The following is a 21,671-nucleotide window of genomic DNA, read 5'->3' as shown; positions in this document are numbered from 1 at the left end:
ATAGGTCTAGCTTATTGATATTGATGTGTTACCAAAAAATCCACTTGAATCTGTTTTGAATACAATATTTTTTTTTAGCGATTACCGACAATAACCCGTACTCAAAAAAGAAAAAAAAGATATGAATATATTCTATTCCGGAGTTTTGAGCACAAGATTTTCTGGTTTTTGAGCACAAGCACAACAACAACAACAACAAGCACAAACAACAACAACAACAACAAGAAGAAGCACAAACAACAACAACAACAACAACAACAACAACAATAATAATAATTATTATTATTATAAATAACAATAAAAATTGACAATAATTAACCAAAATTGATTTAGTAATTTATAATAATTCATTCTGATTCTAAGATAAAGTAAATACATTAATGGGGATACAGTTCATTCCGATTCTAATTTCCACAACTAAAGTAAACAATTTGTTTTAACTTTGGTTTTTCATTCTCATTTCAATCCATTCTAATTCCAGTCTGTTTCAATTCCAATCCATTCCCAATTACTAATTAGTAAACACAATATGATAGGTTTGGCCACAGCCCAGAGGAATGCGTAATCCATTTAACAAATCCTCATGGGTCTAACCGCAAGTCTGAATGCGAGGACCATCAAGTGCAGTGTCATATGTCGAATACAAAATGCAACCGAAAGTCAATTTGCATTTGATTAGCAAGATAATTAACAAACTACAACAAAATGAAAATGAAAACAGATGAAACAAAAATAGTGCATCTACACCAATTGTGCAATTCAGCATTATGAAGTTAGAATTCCCATTTTACATGATGAAAAAACAAAGACCACAGGTTTTACTGCAATTAATAACTCAGGCTATCGTCACACACCGTTGCAGAAACTCTCATGTCTTGACATCCCTTCTTAAGTGCCCAAAAAGGCTTGACTGACTCTGCGACTAGTCACGCCAACCAAACAAGTACAGAAAGCCAGGATATGAACTATGCCCTTCATCCTTCAGATCATTGGTATCAGTCAAATCAATCCGATCACCCCTTCCCACCCTGAAAAGGAAAGTAAGGAATTAAAAGGTATACTGATTCAAGACTTTGACATATTTCAGAGCTAACTGAACATTTTGGTCCATTTATTAGGAGTCCCTCTCAACCATGCGAATCTCCAACAGCAAATTCCTAAGTTATTAGGATCAAGACATCTCATTATTAATCTTAGAACAGCAAACAGATATATTAAGTTATTCCTAGCATGATTTGCATAAGATTTAATAGGAAGCTCCAGTATCAGGCGAATGAGATCGAACTGTCCGCACAAGAAGGCTGATGAGTTGTATGACTACTAAGGGTTTTGTTACCTTATGGGGAGGAGTTCCGGGTCTCAACATGTTATTGCCAAATCCAACTTTTCCTTTCTTCTCAGACGCCTTAAGGATCTGAAAGGAGCATGTCAATGTATCATCCACACTCATCATGGCACCGGCATTATCAAATTCGCCACAGTAATTTGGTGCAGAGAATACAGTCACAAGCTGACGCTTTGCAAAAAATTCATAACCATCTTCCACAACCTGATGAATCATTTGGCAAAATGAAGAAACTTAAATTCAAGCATCAACATAGACATGCACAGACTTATCCACACAAAGACATGCCTATAAGGAAAGAAGAGAGAGATGATTATGATGAAAATGCAACTTTCGATATGATTGACAATCTACTTGGATTTTCAAGTAAGTAAAATGGAAATTAATGTAAATTCACTACGACTTGTAACCTAAATGTAAACCAAAATAATAATATTAATAATTATTATATTGACCAGCCCAAAAACCACTTAATAACAATGGGATTCAGTCAACAAAAATTTCCAACAACAAGAGTATCCAAAAGAGTTGGAAAACTAATCCAAGTTCTAGTACCTGATGAGCTCGACAGATAAGATCAAGGTCATGCTTCTGAAGGAATTCAACAACCTTGTCAGCCCCAAAGGTGTAGGACACACCCCTGTCATTCTCTCCCCAGCCCTCAATATCTTTGTCAGGATCAGCCCACAACAAATCACAAAGAAGGCCCTGATCTGGCACATCAACAGGGCGAGCAATATTCCTGATCTGATCCAAATTTTTCAAATCAGGAGATAACCCACCATGCATACATAGAATCTTTTCATCTACGAGAGCCGCAACAGGCAGACAATTAAAGCAGTCTGTAAATGTTTTCCACACACGAACATTAAACCTCCTCTTGCACTCATCATAAAAACCATAAATACGGTTGATGGAAGCACATTCATGGTTGCCCCTAAGAAGAAAAAAGTTCTCCTTATATTTGACCTTGTATGCAAGAAGCAAGCATATTGTCTCTATACTCTGCTTACCACGATCAACATAATCCCCGAGGAATAAATAATTTGCTTCAGGTGGGTACCCACCATACTCAAACAAACGCAGAAGATCCGAAAACTGACCATGAACATCACCTGGCAAAACGATACACAGACCTTATTTATCAATGACATATGAGTACCATGAGATTCAAAACAGTTGACAGGTACGCCGACTTAACATACACATACACATAGGAACATTCTTCGATTATCAACAAGAGACGATTTGATCATGATAAGTGAATTTAAAAGAATTCAAGAGCATTCAAAATATGCATGATTAAGAAAAGATGCTTCCCAAATTAATGAAAATAGTTAGGTGCTTTGACTTTTATATTTTGATTGTTGCTCATCATTACTAATTACCTTTCTACATAAGTGTCATCATACCATTCAATTTCAGTTTTTTGTCACCGATCAGAGCAGTAAAATAATTCAACGTACAATCATATATCATTATGATCCGATCACAAGGATGAAACCTTCAGAAACAGGTATTAGAATTTTCCCCTAAAATGACGGAAGGAGCCTTCATTAACTTCCAAATACAGATAAAAACTTATTAGCAGAGAAAAGCGGGTTATTACAAAATTACATATGCAAAGCAAAAAGTTTTCTCCAAATAAGGCAGTTAAATTGATAAATAGGGGAAAAATAGGAGTTAGATTATAAATTTCAGAAAATAAATGAGTTAACAATCACCCACCAGTCAAACATTTAATCAATTGTGGCAATCCAACTTGAATAAATAATATTAATGAAGTCAAAAAGATCATTCTACCGGTATATACAAAATATGAATGAGGCAGTCGTCATGCAACGACATGGTAGACTTAATAGGTACAACATTTCACATTGATCTCACAAATGGCAAATATGCACGTAAACCCACTTTCCCGGTTGTTTTATGATTACTTATCAAATACAGCAATCAACTCATGTTACTTTCCACGATCTAACTAATTATATCAATCATCATGTCGCCCTTGATGATATTTCTTTTCAACAGTCTCCTTCAAAATATTCAAAACCCATTCACACATTCGCTACATTATATTTAATCTCTTTCAAATCATTTTAGTGAATTCACCGTGTTAGACTTTGTTACCACACCTTCATTTATTTATCATCCTCTCAACTAATTCTAAGATCAATAATGGAAATATAAACACACCAACAACATTTTTCCCACATAAATTCTGGTACATTCATTTCCTTCAATAGAATCCAATTAATATGTCCTCAACAAACAAAATATACAAGGGAAAAAAAACAAAGGAAACAATTTTTAAAAAAAGAAGATTCTGCAATTTTCATCTGAAACTCAAAAGTACACAAAAAACTTCACACAAACAAGTCAAATTTACCACATAAACAGCCTTAAAAAATATGTTATTAGCACCAGTACGGAGGCAAAAAAGGACTTAGTTTTTTGCTTTTAAAAATATAAATTAAAAAAAGAACATAATTTTACCACAAATCAAAAACATAATTTTACCACAAATCTTTATAGGAGCTTCAAGCTCGAGAAGATTAGGCTGGCTAAGGAATATCTCCTTGGACGCAGCACAAAGCTGCCGTATTTCAGCCTCCGTGAGCTGCACCTGCTTCGTCGTCCTCCCATTCTTCGCATCAAGGAGCCGTCGTATTATATCATCAAGCACAGTCTCGTCCATCAAAAAACACAAATACTTATATCGAAATAAAACAAACCCTAGAAATTTATGTTTCTAAAATAAGAATAAAATCAGATACTGACGGTGTTATAAAACCGAGTATTAGATTTGTTGAGTCTCGGATTCAACAGATTCCGTTGACGGAGAAAGGGGAGTTTGGCATATTATTGAGAGAATCGTTGGCGGCCATTTCCCGCTCGGTGGATGAAGTTGACGGAGTTAAAGAGGATATAGGTCATAGGTGAGATGAATGATGAATGATAATAGATTAATCGCTGTTGGTGTTATGCTGTTATGTTATGTGGCGTCTGGTGGGGACGTAATAATATTAACAAACGGAGCTGGCTAAGTTACAGCATCTGTAACTTACAGATGCTGCTTAAGCCAACCCCCAATCTTGCATTTGCATTGCTTTTTCTCTGTAAGTCAGGACACGTGTGCTATTTGCTTTGGGTGCGTATGTTACAGATGCTGTAACATAGCAAGCCCCCTTAACAATAATGATATAACAACAAGAAGCGACTTAATTAGCCGAGCCCTAGGAAAAGTTTCGTGAAAAAAAAAAAAAAAAAAAAAAACCAACCCTATCTGCAAAGTGCAAACTGAGGGAAGCATGCAGATTGCACGTGCGTGTGGGGACCGGGGCGCCTCTTGCCACTTACTTCGGCCTAACTCTTGAGTCTGTCTATGTCTGCGTGTCACTGGCTTATTGCTCCAAATCTACAATTTCTCTTGTAATGATGACTTCATTATGACAAAAGTATTTTTTGGCTTTTTTTTTTGGGGGTATTACATTTGATCTAATGATCAGAAGAAGATTTGTCATTTGTGCAAAGAGAAAGGTAGTGTTCAGAATTTCTTCTTTCTCTTTATTTTCTTTTTCTTTTTTCTTTTTTCTTTTTACTTTTGTTAATTGTTTACTCCTCTTTAATGTTAAGGAAAATGATAATTAAATGGAGACTTTATTATGAATCCTGTGATAATATCATAGAACACTAGTGCCTTGATGCCTTCAAACCATCATTTAACCACTTTATTGTGCAACGAATTAAAAGAAACATAAGAAGGTTATGAAAATAAATCATTGTTACAATAACATTATCACTTGTCAATGATATTAACTTAATTCACATCCTAACATAACCATATATTATCTCCAAAGACTAATTTAGTAGGCATCTTAAATTTTTGTATATCTAATGCTAGAATTTGTTGCCGTAACAAAAATTTTGTGCAAGACGATTTATCACTTTCCTAATATTCATGTTGACGCTTTTTGTGACTGCTCTTGTTCTTCAATTTTCATGGATACAATTTCGGTAATTGTCACCAAATAAGGTCAGTGGATAATAATATCAAATATTTCATAATACATAGCAAGTTAAATGAATAAAAAATGATAAGAGTATAAACTTCCAAAGTTAGGATACATACTTTATTTGGAAGTTATATCTATCACTAATTAAAAATTATCGATAATAATTGATTATTTATATTATCCTTGATAAACGATTTTACAACTATGGTGAATAAATGATATATTAATGTCATATCATTTATAACATAAATTTTGTATCATACTTTTTTAAACATATCATCACATTAGAGATGACATGACAAACAAAAATTAATATTAATTCTTTATTAGGCAGTATGAATTGTTTTGTTATTTTTACTTTTAGGGAAATTATCATTTTACTATCAAAGTTTTACTGACATATCATGTCAGTACCAAAATTTGTTGAAAAATATATTTTACTACTACAATTTTGCGTTGTTATTAATTTACTGTTATTCCGTTAAAAAAGTTTATGTTTAACGGAAATTGAGTTAAAAGTCAATTTTACCCCCAAGAGTCTGGTAGTAAAATAATAATTCTCCTAAAAATTCGGTAGTAAAATGATAATTTCTTTAAAAACTTAGTCGTAAAATGATAATTTATCTATCAAATTAACATACAATTTTACTCTTTCAGCTGAAAATATCTTTAATGCCCTTATGATATTAGCAAATTTTTTAAGTTGTTAACGGAATGGTAGTGAATTGATAACGGAGCAAAACTTTGGAAGTAAAATATATTTTTTGGTAAATCTTGATACTGACATTATATGTAAGTAAAACTTTAGTAGTAAAATGATAATATCCCTTGCTTTTATATTAATAATGTTAAAATTTAAATTGTTTTTTTATAACTGCTAACTTAAAACAATTTAAAAGTGGTTACCAGATATCAAAAAATAATAGTATGTGAAATATAATGGTAGTTGCTGAAATAAGTGAGTGAGAGGTGGCTAATAACTACTTATGAATTTACTATAAGTTAAATATGATACAACTTATCAGGATGCTTAATTTTATATATGGTAAACAATTTTGCTATATATTAGGAATCTTGGTCCGAATCTATTACGGTTTATCTGATTTACTGTTTAAAGTTATCGAATGCTGTTTCGTTTGGATTAAATTTCTTTTCCCAAATTTTTTGCTCAGTAAAATCTTTTAAATTATGATGGCGGTTAAAAATTTGGAGCGCGCACACACGGCACAGACGGAAGTTACGTTACAGCAGGGGCATACCTGTCATTGCATAATAAACAGACCCAGTAGCTACTCTCACGTTGCTGCTGTGCCCACTTTATCGAGTCTTTGTAGCTCTACACGTGTATAATAAAGGATATTTATGTCCAGCCGGGGTAGTAACTATCCCACATCAACAACCGTTATTAAACGTGGCAGTTTTCAACTGCTTAAATAATTTTCTCCAATAGATATAGAAGCATGGAATCATTTCTCAGTGAGCGGATTCCGGCTCCTCATTTCGCCTAATAACAGAAAAGGGCAAGAAAAATTATCAGTGAATCTAGATCAAGCTGACGTCGTCTCACCGGAATATTCCGAACCGACGACCTTATTTCTCAAGTTCAGCATCTTCTTTTTCCCGAAAACTATAAATACTTATCATTCTCACCCAATTTGTGCCCTAGAATTTACAATTCCTCACTTCGCCTCCATCTTAAAGTCAGCCGCAAACAGCAACCATGCTCTCCGTATCCAAACAGCCCCTACCACCTCACTCTTCCTCCTTCGCCCTCACACTTTATAACTGTAATTCTCTTTTGGAGATTCTAGAATTGCTATAGATCGAAGAGAATGTTTGCTTGTTACAGTCTATTTAATGTTAATATCTATCTTGTTTTTGGCGGCGTTGCTGTGGTGTGGTGAGGTGAGGTGATGGATGCGGTGGAGCTAGGCTATCCAGTTGGTGTACCGAATGTTATGGGATCTGAGGTGTTTGGTAGAGCTAGGGTTACGGTCAACGAGGTCGACGCTGCTGCTCGCGAGTCTAATAGTCGTGTTTCGATTCTTGTTAACAGTTCAATTGACCGTTGCAGCACTTTCCTTAATCAGAAAGGTTTCGAGTTTTATTTATTTAAATTTGCATATATTTTAGCTCGAATTCCTGAGAATTATATTTAAACTTTTAGAATCTTGTATCGTTGATTAGCTTTAATAATAATTATTAAGGGGATTTTTTTCACTGATTTTGCGCTGTTTCGCTAATTGTTAAGTTTTTAAAGGTCGGACTTGTGCTGAAATCTTGCTTAAGTGGCTTTTATAGAGTGGACAATCATGATTCTTTTGTTCCCATTAGCCATTATTCTGTTATTTTTTTTAAATGCTTTTACAATTGAATCTATTCTGGTTTTTAGTGGTACTTTGTTGCTTAAACTCACGCGTTAGAAAATATGATTTGGCAGATGTGACTATTACTGTCAATAATTTGGAGTCAGCTTCATGTGATAGGACTCCGGAGAGTGAACCCTGTAAGAATGAAAGTCAGTCATCTAACTTTCGAGTCAAAGACTCAACTGAACCCCTTCATTTTACGGGCACAAGTTCTCCTTCATCTGTGCAAGTACAACGGAAAGCAGGAAAAATGTCAAGAAGTAGTAGCAGATGTTCAAAGAGACCAAGGTTTGCTCAATTAGAAGATAGTACGAGTTCAGCTGGAGTTGACGTCATAAAGGATATATCTGATAATTTAGGACCATACCATACTACAAAATGTAACTCTCTAGGTAATACTCTTTTTCTCATTACTGAAGGTAGCATAACCTTTTGATGTAAACGAAATGTTCATTTGCTTGAAGTATTTACTCTAATTATACGTTGAGAAAGCACATCCTGTGATCATCATCTTTATTATTAATTCTTGTGTCAAAACCTGAAGGGTGACATGGAAAATTTTAACCAAAATCAGCAAATATGTAGACATCAGATGTTGGCAGTATTACTTAAATATGATGATCTGTTGAAATCTGCCATTCACTCTCCTGTTTCAGTGCTGTTTCTCTGTTTTAAAGACCGTTTTGAGCCTGAATTGGAATAAATTTAAAGTTGCTGGATATGGAACTGTACTTGGAATCAGTCAACCAGACTGGCATATTATCTACCCTTCTAATAAAGAAGAGAGGCGCAACATTTATGAAAAACTTCATTTTTCCTTAGTAGTCAAATACTGTAGTATGCAGTCAAATATTTAAAATGTTTCCTCTAGAAGAAGATGAGTTGGTATACAATGTTATTTTGATTGAGCACAGTGAGTCCAAACAGGGTTTAAATTTTCATTGCCCTCCATTTTCAATACTTATGAGGTTTTTGAGTTTTCCAGATTAATCTGAAAAATGTCATTATTTAATGGGAAATGTTTATTGCTTCGTTTGTCAAGCTGTTAGTTATATTCTTCTTTGAGGATATAATTGGGTGATTTGTAAGATTTCACATTCTTTAATGCAAAATATTTGCAATATATACATATATATACGATCGGGGTGTTTATATTGATGTTATACCTGATTTTCATCATATTCATTACAGAAAAAATGCAAATGGTGAAACAAAAGAACATCTACAATAGCAAGCGAAGTGATAAAAGAAATTTCAAAGTGCCTATGAAGGCCAAATATGATTCTTTCACCATAAAGGCAGGTTTGGCGAGCTGTCCAGCCACTGGAGGGAGCAACTTTTTTGGTATGACATGAATGCAAAAAACATTTCTTTTGACATATTGTCTGTGAAAACAGGACATATATATATAATGTATCTATGTATATGTACACGCACAAACGTATCCTGAAATTCATATGTGCTCCTTTGGATGTTAATATCAGGAGTATATGGACTGAAGTCAGATCTTTTGGACGTCACAAAGCATGTAGATGAGTTGTCGCTGAAAGATCTCCTTGATGGCACTTGTGAGTGTCATAGTTTAAGCAAAGACAAGGGGAAAAAGACAGCAAGTTTGAATGAAAATTTCCTGCACTCTGTAAGAAAGGCTTGGTCAAGCCTTCCACTTGCAAAGCCTGCGCAGCCCCAAAATTTTGCTGAGATGGGTAGCAGCACCAACAAGAAATTGCTAATATGTCCAGCAACCTCCATTTCTTTAGTACCAACTGATGATAATGGTGACAAAGGGAATTCCTGCACAACAGATCAGTCTTCATGGGACAAGGTTAGTCATGAGAAATGATCTAGAATCCTGATCGATGGTGTAAACTTATTTGTGCCTCAACTGGCTATGACTAGAAAAGTCATGATTCTCCCATGAAAGCATTATAAGCTTTTTCTCTCACTTCCCTCCCTGTCCCTGATTTGACTACTGACTAGATGCTTCATTTGTTTTTCTTTTTTTTTTTGTTTTTGATATCTGCTACAAATTTGGTCAATTGACCAGATACATTATTCATTAATGGGTCCTCCTTGGATATACCTTTGTACTTCAAGGTCCTGAGCTTGACCAAAAGCCTGCTTTAGATTTATTCTTGCCTTATTGTATGTCATTGTTACTTTTCCTTGATAAATAAATGATTTTGGACCTTTATGATTGATCATCCAGGAATCCTGTAGCAAGCCCGGAACTCCTGTTAATCACCTTGATTTTCAGTTATATAAACCTAAAGATATTCTGGAAAGATTAACACTTCCTCCGCCCAAGGATTTGGAGGCCTTGCTACTTGATGCTGCCAAATCTTCTGCACCATCAAGGAGTAATTCTGATATGCGTTCAGCCAGGCATATTTCCCGCCAAGTTGGCTTGCCACCATTTCCCTGGTCACATGCTTTCAATGGGCATTGTAGAACCAATTCTGATGCAGTTAAGCTTTTAACAAGTAGGAGTACATGCCAAGGTCAATGGGCAAGAATACCAACCAGTACAACCTCTCTTGGGACTTCAACTGACTGTTATACCAACTTGGAGTCCCTCACTTATAATCAGAGTCTGGTTCCTGTTTCTTCGTCTATCAGTCGTCCTTGGGGTGACTGGGGTTCTTCATCTCTTGCAACATGTTCTAAAGCTTCTGTTGTTGGTCTAGGTAAGGCCTTTTCGGAGGCTAGTTTCACACTTTCATGAGCTTCTTTATCCTTAATGAGATTTTATTTTATTTTATTTTTTTTTGTAAGTTGCAGAATCTGGAGTCCACCTGAAGGATCAAGTAAATGGTATGGTTTTCCATTGTTTTACTTGTCTTTGGAAATACTGCTAATTTTCTCTTTGTGCAAACACACCTCTCATAATTTTGCTTTCCCTTTGTGGGGGCATGCAATTTGTTTACTTCTTTGACAAATGAAACTTGAAATTGGTAGCCTCGTCTTTAACCTAGCTGACCTAGACCAAGATTTGTGGCAGCCTGGCAGGTGATTACTATAATTTGCCTGATTGAGGAATGTGCCATGTATGGCATGAAATTTGGTACATTATACATTATAAGCCTGGCAGTTATCATGGGCCATGGCTGTGGTTAGAGCTTTTTGCCGCTTACCCAACCTCTTTATACTGATCAATGTTGTGTTTATACTATAATATTTTTCAAAAATGTCATGACCCAACCTAAACCTAGTGAGATATTGTCCACTTTAGGCCTAGGCTCTTGCAGTTTTGTTTTCAGGGTGCTCACACACCACAAAACACATCTTGCTGGTTAAGGTGTGGATCACGTCTTATAAGTACTAGGCTTCTCCCATATTCGAGTGATGTAGGATATTACAAATAAATTCGAAATATTTAATACCGTTTGCCTTTCAATTAAATCTTAGTAAATTACTTCTATCTGCAACTTCATGATGTGATATTATTTGTGACAGCTGAGCATTGTCCGAGAGTTTTAGCTGCTGCTCAAACACTGTGTGACATTGCTACTCAATCCTGGAGGAGAAACCCGAATGGGATAACAAGGTGGCCAAAGAAGCCTTCAGAGAAGGCTATGAAGGCCAGAAAGTCAAAATTATTTGACTTTCTGGGGAGAAATGGGACCAACCAGATAAGTTACTCTAAGAGGCCCAAGCTCTCTATGATTGAGGACAGAAAGGACCTCAATCATATCAGCAGTACCAGAAAAGAACCTATAAATTGGTCTACACCCAGATCTAGTAGATCATCACCTAATAAAACAGTTAGGAACCTGATTGCAGAGAAAATACATCCCACCACCAACATTTTGCAGCAATCATGTATGATGCCACCTCCCTCAAAGGTTGTGGATAAGCCGTGTGGCAGTCAACAGAAACTACGAAAAGTAATGCCAAATGAGTGGGATAGTGGAAGGGACAGGGTTGATTGATGAACACACTGTATGATACAATTGTTGTGATTCATATCAATGTCTCTGTAGTATTACAGGCATAGCTGGTCAGTTTGTACATATTGCATTGTAACTGGAATTGTGGTGTTGTTGTAAGTTTTAAGCTGGAGGCGAAAGGGGATTTGTTGCAAAGATTCCTTTTAGGAGGTGGATAGAGTTTCAAATGATGTAACATTAAAGAACGGTTGTAGAATATATACAGTAGGCAATTCTTTGCCTTGTGCAGAGCAATTGATGAAGGCAACAGCAATTTCACTTTACTCGCTTTCCCTGTCGCTGTACTGTTTGCAACTGCTTAATAGTGCTGATCATAAACGTTTCACGTTAGTAGACAATCCTTCGGTCTTGCGTAGAGCACTTAACCAATGACATGAGTTGACCCCCGAGGAATTTAGGAGGAGCAAAACAACAATTATTTCATTAAGATAAATAATAACCCTTAGAATTCCATCTCCTCATATTTTTGCTGGATCTGAGCATGTAATCGCTGCGTGCAAATTAATCATTTTAGAGTAACGATCTCGGAATAATTTACTGTCACCCATTTGCTTATTGCTAAACAGATATTGACTGTTTTCTAAAAGGGGAAAAAATAAAAAGAGGTGGAAGGGTAAATTTCTTCAGATCAATTTCGTTATTTCTCACTAATCTTCAGTAGCTTCATTTGTGAACATATAAACTAATTAACTACGATGAAAAAACTGAACAACATTTAAATCTAAGAGAACATTTGATCCAATAATAAAACCAAAGCCATAGCAAATGCAGCATCAAAGCTGGGGTGCACAATCAAAAGAAACACCTCAACACCAAACGAAACTCCTCCAATGGCCGCCTTCTTCCTCTTGATCTCCGCCACCACCCTTCTCGACTCATCCAACACTTTGCATGATCGGTTTGCATACGATCCTTCAACTGTGTATGCATATCTTTTATTTGACGACGCTCCCCCATAATAAACGTAAGCCAATACATTCGAATTAATGCTCATCATGTGCTTCTTCACATAACAAACCGGCCGCTTTGATAATTTCTTTCTTCTACTGCATTCATCTACTTCCCCTTCAAACACACGCCAGCTATCAGCCACCGTTAGCTTCTGCATATCAAAATTACAAACAATTGAAAAAGAACCCACGTCTTAGCCTAACACCAACTCTTACAGCTATATTAATCTATAATTAAACTAGTTAGAAGCAAAAGAAAAATTTTATAAGGATTAGTCATTTTACCTTGCGGCGGTGCATTGTGAAAATGGACTTGCCGGAGCCGTCCATGAGAATTAGCTCATGGCAGCTCCCGACGTAATTGTCAACCCGGTAAACAAGGTTTCCGTGAGAATCAATCACGGTGAATCCGTTGCAGCAGATGACGAGTGATTTTCGCCACACTGTTAGCGAGGTGCACTCCCCCTCGTCAATATTCTTCTTGATCAGCGCCGGCTCTGGCTCTTCTTGGTGGACTGATCTCGACAAAGATTTTAAGAAAACAAACATTTCGATTTATTTCTCCTTTTTGGGAGCTTTTATATATATATTTATTATTTAGGGCAATCAGATATTTATAACAACTTCAATATGTAAAGCATTCAAGTGTAAGTGTAATAATATTAGGATTCAAGATGCATGATAACACCCTTTACCTAACTGGTCGTGCCTGCTGCTGGTCTTCTAGAGACATTAGGTGATGGCATTAAGACAATGATGCAGTTTGATGCTTAAATCGTTTAAATTAACACGTAATTAACGTTAAAAAAAATTGTGACACGTGTGCGTCTTTGCATAGATTGTGTCTATAGATTCCAAAACTTCTCTTCGTTCGAGTGTGGAGGTAGGTGCCTTTCATTGTTTTAAGAGAATTCATTGTACGAAAGTTACAAGAAAATTGAAGGGACCGTAGAAACTGGGTGAAATCCAAGACCGTTATTGCTGTTGTTTTTTCCGCCACAGAATTAATTATTTCTCTTAAACGAGTTGTTTATTTGGACCCAATTGGTTCAATGATCCGCAGTCCAAAAGCAAGGATGAAGAAAATATGCTCAAAATTAATGGCTGAGTTGCTTATGCAATTCAGTAGTACATATTAATTATTTTACAATGCACTCCAATGAATAACTTGTATTTTATTTAATCATAATATCAACCCAGCCAGCAGGAAACATGTTAGCCTATATGGCTAATCAATATACCCCCCCTCTTGGGTTGCACACTTGTATTTCAAAACATTGCTCCCAAAATGTGATTTACATGGAACACACAGATATGTTCTTATATATATGAACGAAATCAAGGGCAAAAATCACGGGAGTAGCAGGTGAGGCTATGGACCCTTGGCTTTATAACTTCACAAAATATGTTTATTAGCCTTTTTGTTATAAAATACTGTGCTGCTTGTACCATTGGTAATTGGTTTCCTCCCTTGAATGTTTTTCTTTTTGTTTGTATTGTTGATTTAATCTTTAGTACAAAACACAGTTTCAAAAAAGAAATGAGGATTGAATCCAGATTTATTTATACAAATTCAGAGTAAGCTTTTCAAGTCAAACTGTGGGAGCTATAATTCAAATCCATGTAGCTAGGTATCAAATTGGAACCTTTATTGAAATGTTACACGTGAAAATATTATCACAATAAAAGGGGAAAAAAGGGGTTTTAAGGAAACAAAGTCAATTTATGGAAGCTTACGAAATTCTGGAAATTTATTACGTAATATTCGGTTTTTTAGGCACTAGCTATTTAGCTTGCCCTTTCTTTGCTATGAGTTTCGCATGATACACACAAGAACTCATTTTTCTAAGTAATTTGAAGAAAGCAGTCATGATACTCAAGAAAACGCTTGACAAAGAAACGAAAAAAATATGAGAGTGTTTAATTTATCGACACACCCTAAGCCTTCCTAATGCGCTGCATACTACTTATTCTTATTAGTATAGCTTCAAATACGATGTGCTTTTCATACTGGAAGAGCCATTAATTAGAAGCATCCGAAGTTGTATATATTCTTTAGTAGTTAGTACACATTAATACGTCTCGTAGTATTAAGAGAGAAAAGGGACCAAAGCTGACAATGGACAACAAACTCTAAGCCATATCTTGTTCGAATCATTAATGTCAATTATAATTCCGTTCTTTGTTGTTGAACGAACTTAATTCAATTTCCCCAAAAGTTTACCATTTCTGTGTTATACGTCTCTCAAATTTCCTTGGATAGTTTTCAAGTTTTCATCATTTGATGAGCTAAATTCTGACCAACTGCAGAGCCTATGATAATATTTAATTGTCAAGATCAAAATATGATCAAGATATCGGCCACTCCGCTACTGCTGGTGTAAACAAAATCTCAGCAGTAAAAAGAGATAATTATTGCTTGTTTGAGGGCCATAAGGCTCAAGCATGCATAATTCATACAAATTATATACAACGCAAATGCCGTCGAAGCTGCAACAATTGGTTATGTGTCATTTCACCACGGGCAAATGGCTTAAATTATTAGAAGAATAAGGTCAGTCACTTCATCAAACAAGATTGTTGCTATTAGCTGCCGACGAAGACTATTAATGCATCACCACCTTTCTTCTCTAATCGTTCTCTTTCAAACTTGTGGGTATGGCTATTCCTTTCAACGGGTGATTGTGTATAACCAATCAGATTATAACACACCTACCATTCAATTTCAGTAATCACTTTGTGCTCTTTTGGGTCGCTACTCAATAATTTCCTATTCTATATTAATAATCAAGTTAGGATGTCGGAATTTTGATAAACTTGAAAAAAGAGATGCTCCCCATTTAGACATCACGTCACTGTTGACGATATTTATATATAGCCATTAAAGAAATCAATGACCATAATCTTTTTTCATAAGTTATGAGCTGGGAAGATTCACAGAAGATCTTTCTATATTAATCAATGGAGACACACAAAATCAGACAAAAAAAGAGTTTGAAAAAAAAAAAAAATTATGTTGACGAAAAGAGGGAACCTCTTTTCTAAAAGAGACATGTTTCGCAGGGACACGCGGCCTCTCTTAACAGCCAGATTATATAAGGTATGGTCGTGGTGGGGTCCTGCATTGATGTTATATTATTCCTTGCCACTATTAGAATGCTGGAACGAGGTGACGACCGTCAAACCACGTGCACAATTGCCAGAAGTTGGTACGATGATCTGGCTTATTGATATGCATTGCAATGATCTTGATCTTAATTACTTGGTAGGCGTAAGTTTAATTGAAATTCTTCTGCATCTTGGGCCGTCAAATTAGTTACGGTTCTTTGAACCCACGCGAGAACACATGCAACATTTGTGTTCATCTCTTCTGTGACGATCGAGCTCTTTCTAATATTAATAATAATGAGAATGGGTAGTATCTTCTGGTGATACGAAAATGTAAAAATTAAAAAAATAAAGAAACTTACGGTGTTGAAAGTCTTAAATATAGTTAACCTAATACAACTAATTGGCTTGATTATTGTAATCACAATCTCAGGTTTATCTATGAAGAACATATCTTATTGTATTAGTGTTTATAGCTGGTTTCTTCTATATAATACTCATTGATCGAGCCTCGTTAGTAAGTGCTATAAGATCTCGTACATTGGAACCTATGATTATAGACCCAAATTTATTAGTATCGAACATTTTTTTTTTTTTAAGTGAAATCTTCTCTAAAATTAGATTATGATTTTATTGTCTTTCGACATGTGTAGGAGTAAAATAAGAATGAATTTATTAATTACTACTGCATAGAATTCGTTTAAAATATTGTATAAAAGCATGATTTCTTCAATTCTCAAATGAGAGCAGAGGGATTTTCATTTTGATCAGGTCGATTCCAAAGCAAATTTTTTTTTCTTGTACATCTTTCTTTCTAATTTGTTATGTCACTAAAGCATTCCTGTTCACTTCATCGAACTTAAGTGGCTGATAGAAAACTGGCGCTAAGCCAACAGCCTTTGAATCTCTTTTTCATCACAGAACTCTACAATCAAACAATAAGCGCATTTTTGTAAATGGTTGCAATAAAATTGTTATATGTGTAAGCTCTTTTTCGTGCTTCAGAACGGATGATTGAAGGCATTCTGCTTGGTAGAGCGGCATCTCGAAAATTGGAAGCGAAGCCACAAATATTATTGGAGACTTGAAGTGTCTAAACAAAATCCAATAATTTGGGGCTAGACATTGAACTCCAAAGTAAACGGTACAAAATGTTAAAACAATAATACTATGTTTACTCACTTTGAATACTTAATGATTAGCATTTAATATGTCATCCATTAAGTAAGTTGTAAAAATGATACTTTAATAATTAATAATAGAATCGGTGAATATTATACACATGACATTAAATGATTAGTGACTGATCAGTGAGTATCCTAATTAAGTATCTAAATTTAGTAACATAACATTATTGTTGTTGCTAATAGGCCAAGGCAGAATAAAAGAATATAAATGTGTATGGGATAAATATATAAAGACGAAAGTATAATTTAATAGAATTATTCTTTAATGCAGATGCCCGTATTTTTTATAATATTATAAAAATATTTAATATTATTGTAAAATTCTAAATTTATATTGTAAAAATACATACGCATGCACATGAGAATGAATATGAGCCAGTATATCTTTTTAAGCTAAAATTATAAATAAAAGAAAAATATCAATGAGGCCAGCAAGGGTTGGGCCAGCTCCGCCCATGGTTGAAGTTGATTAGATGATGATATGAGCCTAACTGTACCTCTGCTTTTAACTGAATACACCTCCTTTAATGCAAAAGAAAGAATTCAGATGAAAAATGGGGGTGTATTCAGAATGTTTACTACGGAGCCCATAAAGGTGCAGCATTACTATTTTACTCAACTGTGACGTACGGATCTTTAGATGATGTAGAGATCTGAGGTCCGAACTCATGCCCGACCCTAGCGCAATCTGAACCAATGGTTTAAAAAAAAAAGGAAAAAAAAATAGAAACAAACAAACAGAAGTAGTTGTTTAAACGAACGTAAACAAAGACCACAAAAGACTTGGAGAAGGAAAGCATATACATTTGGAGTAAGCAATTTTCATTTAGGTCATTCAAAAGACAATAATATCTCTTATCCATGAATAATTAATCAAGTTTATACTAGCATTAGCATAGCTTACTTAATAATTAATTGCTTGCTCAATTTTTACAAGTATCCCTGCATTGTTGCTGGATTTCGATTCATGCTTCGACAGCCTTCTAGTAAAGAAAAAGATCGAGGAAATATAATGGAAAATTATGTGTTAAAAGCCAATTGAATTAGGAGTGAGATGAAATAAAAATAACGGAAAAAATAGCAGAAGCAGCACAGTAACTATTGTATAAATTTGGTAAAAGAATAAAATTTCTATAGATTCGGCTTTCATTTTAATTTTTTGTTTGATACAGTTTATTTAACAAGCATAAGTGTTTATTTAATTCGATAAGTTTTTTTTTTTTAATTTTATGTTGGTATTTAGTTGTTTTTTTAGAATTTTTTGAACTTAAATAGACTAATTTGCCTCAACTAGCAAAACTCAAAATTTGAGCTTTTGGGTGTAATAGTTAGAGAGCTTCTAAAAAATATATGTAATATCAAAAATATCCTAAGGACATTTCATTAATTACATAATACTCTATTTATATATATATAACCTACACAATAAAAATTAATTGCCGCCATTTGATAGAAAGTTGATTGCCACTACTTCATTTTTTTTTTAAAGAAATTGCCGCCACTTTACTTATTATACACAAAACCCTACGCAATATAAATTATTGCCACTATTTGATAGAAAACTCATTGCCACCACTTTGGTGAGGAGCATAACAGGTATCGATGTTTCCAACATGACTGTAAAAATAAATCTAGTTTATTAGAAGAGTAATGATATAGTTACAAACTTATTTTGTACAAACTGATGTAGTGTTAATTCATTGGTTGAATTAAATATCTTTTGGACCACATGATTTATTTATATTATTTTATATTTTTATTCAACTAATAAATTAATGCCACATCAATTTGTAGAAGAGATTGCATTCACAAATCAGAAGCACTACACTTCCACTTTGAATATGTTTTTTTTGACGTGAAAGACCCACAAAACAGGGGGCCAACAGTAAATATGCTTTCTTTATCCAAGTCTTTTGTGGCCATTATATTTATTAAACTCTACCCATTTGTTCGTATCTGTTTGTTTTTTTGAGTAAAGTGAATAACACCCCTTTCAAACTCTTAAGAAACCTCATGTTTTATTTTTATATCTCTTTTTTTTTATATAACATTACAAAAAAGATATAAAATTATAATATAATTTTAATTTAACTTCAACATCATTTAGAATAAATGTACTTTTTCATAATAAAATTATTGTTATTAAATAATTTATTTTAAGATTATTTTGATTTTATCAAAAAAAAAATTATATCATATATTAGCATTAAAAAATAGTTAAAGTCAATAATTTTTAAAGATATTTTAGTTTAATTAAATTTATATTTATCCTTTTACATAATTTTCAGTAATAGTACAACAATGAGTACAAAAGTGAGGTGATACAAGGATATTAAAAGTGTGTGAAAAGCATTGCTCTTGTTTTTTTTTCTGTTTTTTTTTTGGTTTTCCGAACCGTTGCTTAGGGGTACATGCAGAATTTAAAAGAGTTCACTCGGATCACGAACTCGTTTGATCCAAGTAGCATGTTGGTCGGGCGAGTATCTCGGATTGTTAAATCCGGTGGTTCCATTTGAGATTGGGCAACAACTGTTGCTAACAATTCCTCGTGAAAGTGTTGGACTATTGACACCCTTCGTTATTTTAATAATTTTTTTTATAATTATATTTAAAGATAAATATACACAAAATTAAAATTTATTAACTTTTTTTCTTTTGGGTGGATCCTTTTAACACCCCTTACAAATTATTATGAAACCTCTTTGTTTTTTTTGCATCTATAGTTTTAACCTCAATGAGAATGACCACAGAAATCAAATTACTTTTTTTTTTTTAAAATGCCCCCGAAAATAAGAAATTTTCTTCTTTTCTTTTTCTTTTTATACCTAAAATTTTCTTAAATAATCTCTCAATAAAAAATTAATATTCAATACAAAAATAAATAAATACAAAATAACTGAATAAATCATTATTTAGAGAAAAAGAAGCAAAAAACAGTTTGTAATTTTAATAAACTTTAAACCTGGTATTTTAGGAGTGTTGATTAAAAAAGAAGAAGATACTTTTGGTATTAAATGAAATATAATTAAAAAAAATTAAACCAGTGCCAATAGTCTAACGCCTCATAAAAATTACTTTGGGCTTGAAACACTATCCCTTCAAAGTCTAACATTCCCTTGTCAGCTGCCTATAACAAAGGGCTTCCATTTGAAGCAAGAAAATTTTCAGGGCTTTTGACGCCCACAAAGCCCATCATTGCCATGTTTCCAAAAACAAAAAATAAAAAAACCATCACCGTCCCACATACTGTAGCATAAAGCGGCATAGCGCAACAAGCCAACAATTTCAAACGGGACTTCATTAATGACTGACCAAACTTTCATTGACTTTTGACTTCTGTTTTTCTTTTTTCTTTTTCAGAAAACTGATTGACTGACTAATATTGTTTAAACTTTTAATTGTATATCACTTTATCAAAGCAGCCCAAAAAAAAAAGAAAAAAAGCATTTCAATTTTCAAATAGGAAAACCCAAATGAAAAATAAAACAAAATAAAAATCGTCCTAAGCCAATAATGTAAATGTAAATGTACCCATGATCAACAATACTATTTTTGAAAAAAAAAATAAAGTTATAAGATTTTGATAAAAATTATGAAAAAAAAAACTGAAATAGCTTTACTTTATAATAAGCTATTTGTATTGTAACTAGTTGGATGATTTAGTCCTGTTCCTTATAAAATTTGTCAAAGTAGAGCACTGTTGAGCCACACAGCACACTGTCTGCCATTGGCTAAAAAATTATGGGGCCAAAATTAGGTCACGTGTTCCCTCCCTCCAGTTATTGAATAAACATCACAGCAGAAGGCAAGCGGAAGTGGGATTCATGCATGATAGGTTTCTTTTACGTGCAAAGCGATTTTGGCCTTTTTGCCTTTATTCGGCGCATGTAATCTTTTCCCGCATTCCCACTTCCAGACTAAACTAAGACTTGTTCAAATTAAGGGGCCAAAAACCCTCAATAGCTTCCATTTGAAAAATGATTTTTTGTTACTCCTCCTGATTTAATATGGTTATCTTTTTTTATTTATCTGTTATGCACGTCGGTAGACGTAGTGGGATTTTAATTCTTTCACATTTTTTCTCCTAATTGTTGGTGGAACTTATTGGAAGGCCGGTTCTCTTTTAATGATTGGTTCTACACAAAATCTTTTTATATTACATCATGTGTTCAGTGCTATCTTTGTGTGAACCTAATTGCGACATTTTTATTTCAGTTTATTGGTCATTTAAATGCTTAATATCTAATTTCATGATGTTTATTTTATGTGTGGGATTAATTTGGACCCAAAAGATTTCATTTTCACACCCAATTTCTTAATAAACATAATTGTAAAATCTTTTTTTATAAAATTGATAAGGTTTTTATTCTTCAAAAAGTTTGATTTTCACACCAATCTCTATTTTTATCTTAAATCTTTTTTTTTTTTAAGAAAAATTATCACTACACCATCTCAGTTTTGTCATATATACACATAATTATATAAAAAAATTAACTCAATTTTTTTTTAAAATTTTGAACACTAAGTTAAAAACTGCAAATTCACAAACACCAATATCAATTTTTCAACAGCTATAAACAGAAATAATCTCTTAAAAATTATCATTGCATGGAATCACCAGCGATCGGTTGCCACCAGTTTAATTAAGAAACGCTGGTTTTATGACCATTTCCATCAGAATAATCATGTTAATTTCACGAAAATATTCAATTTTGATTTTGAAGAGAAAGAGGAATATATATAGAT

The 21,671-nt window shown here is 33.8% G+C and overlaps 3 protein-coding genes across 6 annotated transcripts; 1 reads left to right on the top strand and 2 right to left on the bottom strand.

The window, feature by feature from the left end:
- Positions 1 to 648: 648 nt before the first annotated feature.
- On the bottom strand, positions 649 to 4,356 carry LOC102611078 (serine/threonine-protein phosphatase PP1). The gene is made up of 4 exons (XM_006476422.4): positions 3,866 to 4,356; positions 1,901 to 2,460; positions 1,337 to 1,549; positions 649 to 1,028 (listed from the first exon to the last, which is right to left on the bottom strand). The coding sequence occupies exons 1-4, from the start codon at positions 4,041 to 4,043 to the stop codon at positions 1,014 to 1,016; spliced, it is 966 nt and encodes a 321-aa protein (XP_006476485.1). The 5' UTR covers positions 4,044 to 4,356; the 3' UTR covers positions 649 to 1,013.
- A 2,511-nt stretch (positions 4,357 to 6,867) lies between these two features.
- LOC102610386 (uncharacterized) lies at positions 6,868 to 11,943 on the top strand. Of its 3 annotated transcripts, none has more exons than XM_006476419.4 (7): positions 6,868 to 7,455; positions 7,802 to 8,122; positions 8,922 to 9,074; positions 9,215 to 9,555; positions 9,940 to 10,417; positions 10,506 to 10,544; positions 11,187 to 11,943. In XM_006476419.4, exons 1-7 carry the CDS (start codon positions 7,275 to 7,277, stop codon positions 11,660 to 11,662), a joined length of 1,989 nt encoding a protein of 662 aa, XP_006476482.2. In that variant the 5' UTR covers positions 6,868 to 7,274; the 3' UTR covers positions 11,663 to 11,943. The 3 variants fall into 3 exon arrangements, with proteins under 3 accessions (XP_006476482.2, XP_006476483.2, XP_052293829.1); XM_006476420.4 differs by having other exon boundaries at positions 6,872 to 7,455; positions 10,512 to 10,544; XM_052437869.1 differs by having other exon boundaries at positions 7,308 to 7,455; positions 7,848 to 8,122.
- Positions 11,944 to 12,286: 343 nt separating this feature from the next.
- On the bottom strand, positions 12,287 to 13,364 carry LOC102620451 (protein LURP-one-related 17). Of its 2 annotated transcripts, XM_025099178.2 has the most exons (3): positions 13,326 to 13,364; positions 12,916 to 13,145; positions 12,287 to 12,782 (listed from the first exon to the last, which is right to left on the bottom strand). In XM_025099178.2, the coding sequence occupies exons 2-3, from the start codon at positions 12,958 to 12,960 to the stop codon at positions 12,402 to 12,404; spliced, it is 426 nt and encodes a 141-aa protein (XP_024954946.2). In that variant the 5' UTR covers positions 12,961 to 13,145; positions 13,326 to 13,364; the 3' UTR covers positions 12,287 to 12,401. The 2 variants fall into 2 exon arrangements, with proteins under 2 accessions (XP_024954946.2, XP_006477514.2); XM_006477451.3 differs by lacking the exon at positions 13,326 to 13,364 and having other exon boundaries at positions 12,916 to 13,293.
- Positions 13,365 to 21,671: the final 8,307 nt, after the last annotated feature.

The sequence above is a fragment of the Citrus sinensis genome, chromosome 3, assembly GCF_022201045.2.
Source record: "Citrus sinensis cultivar Valencia sweet orange chromosome 3, DVS_A1.0, whole genome shotgun sequence".
NCBI lineage: Eukaryota > Viridiplantae > Streptophyta > Magnoliopsida > Sapindales > Rutaceae > Citrus > Citrus sinensis.
The sequence above is the reverse complement of the archived record's forward strand: the minus strand, read 5'-3'. Positions and strand labels throughout refer to the sequence as shown.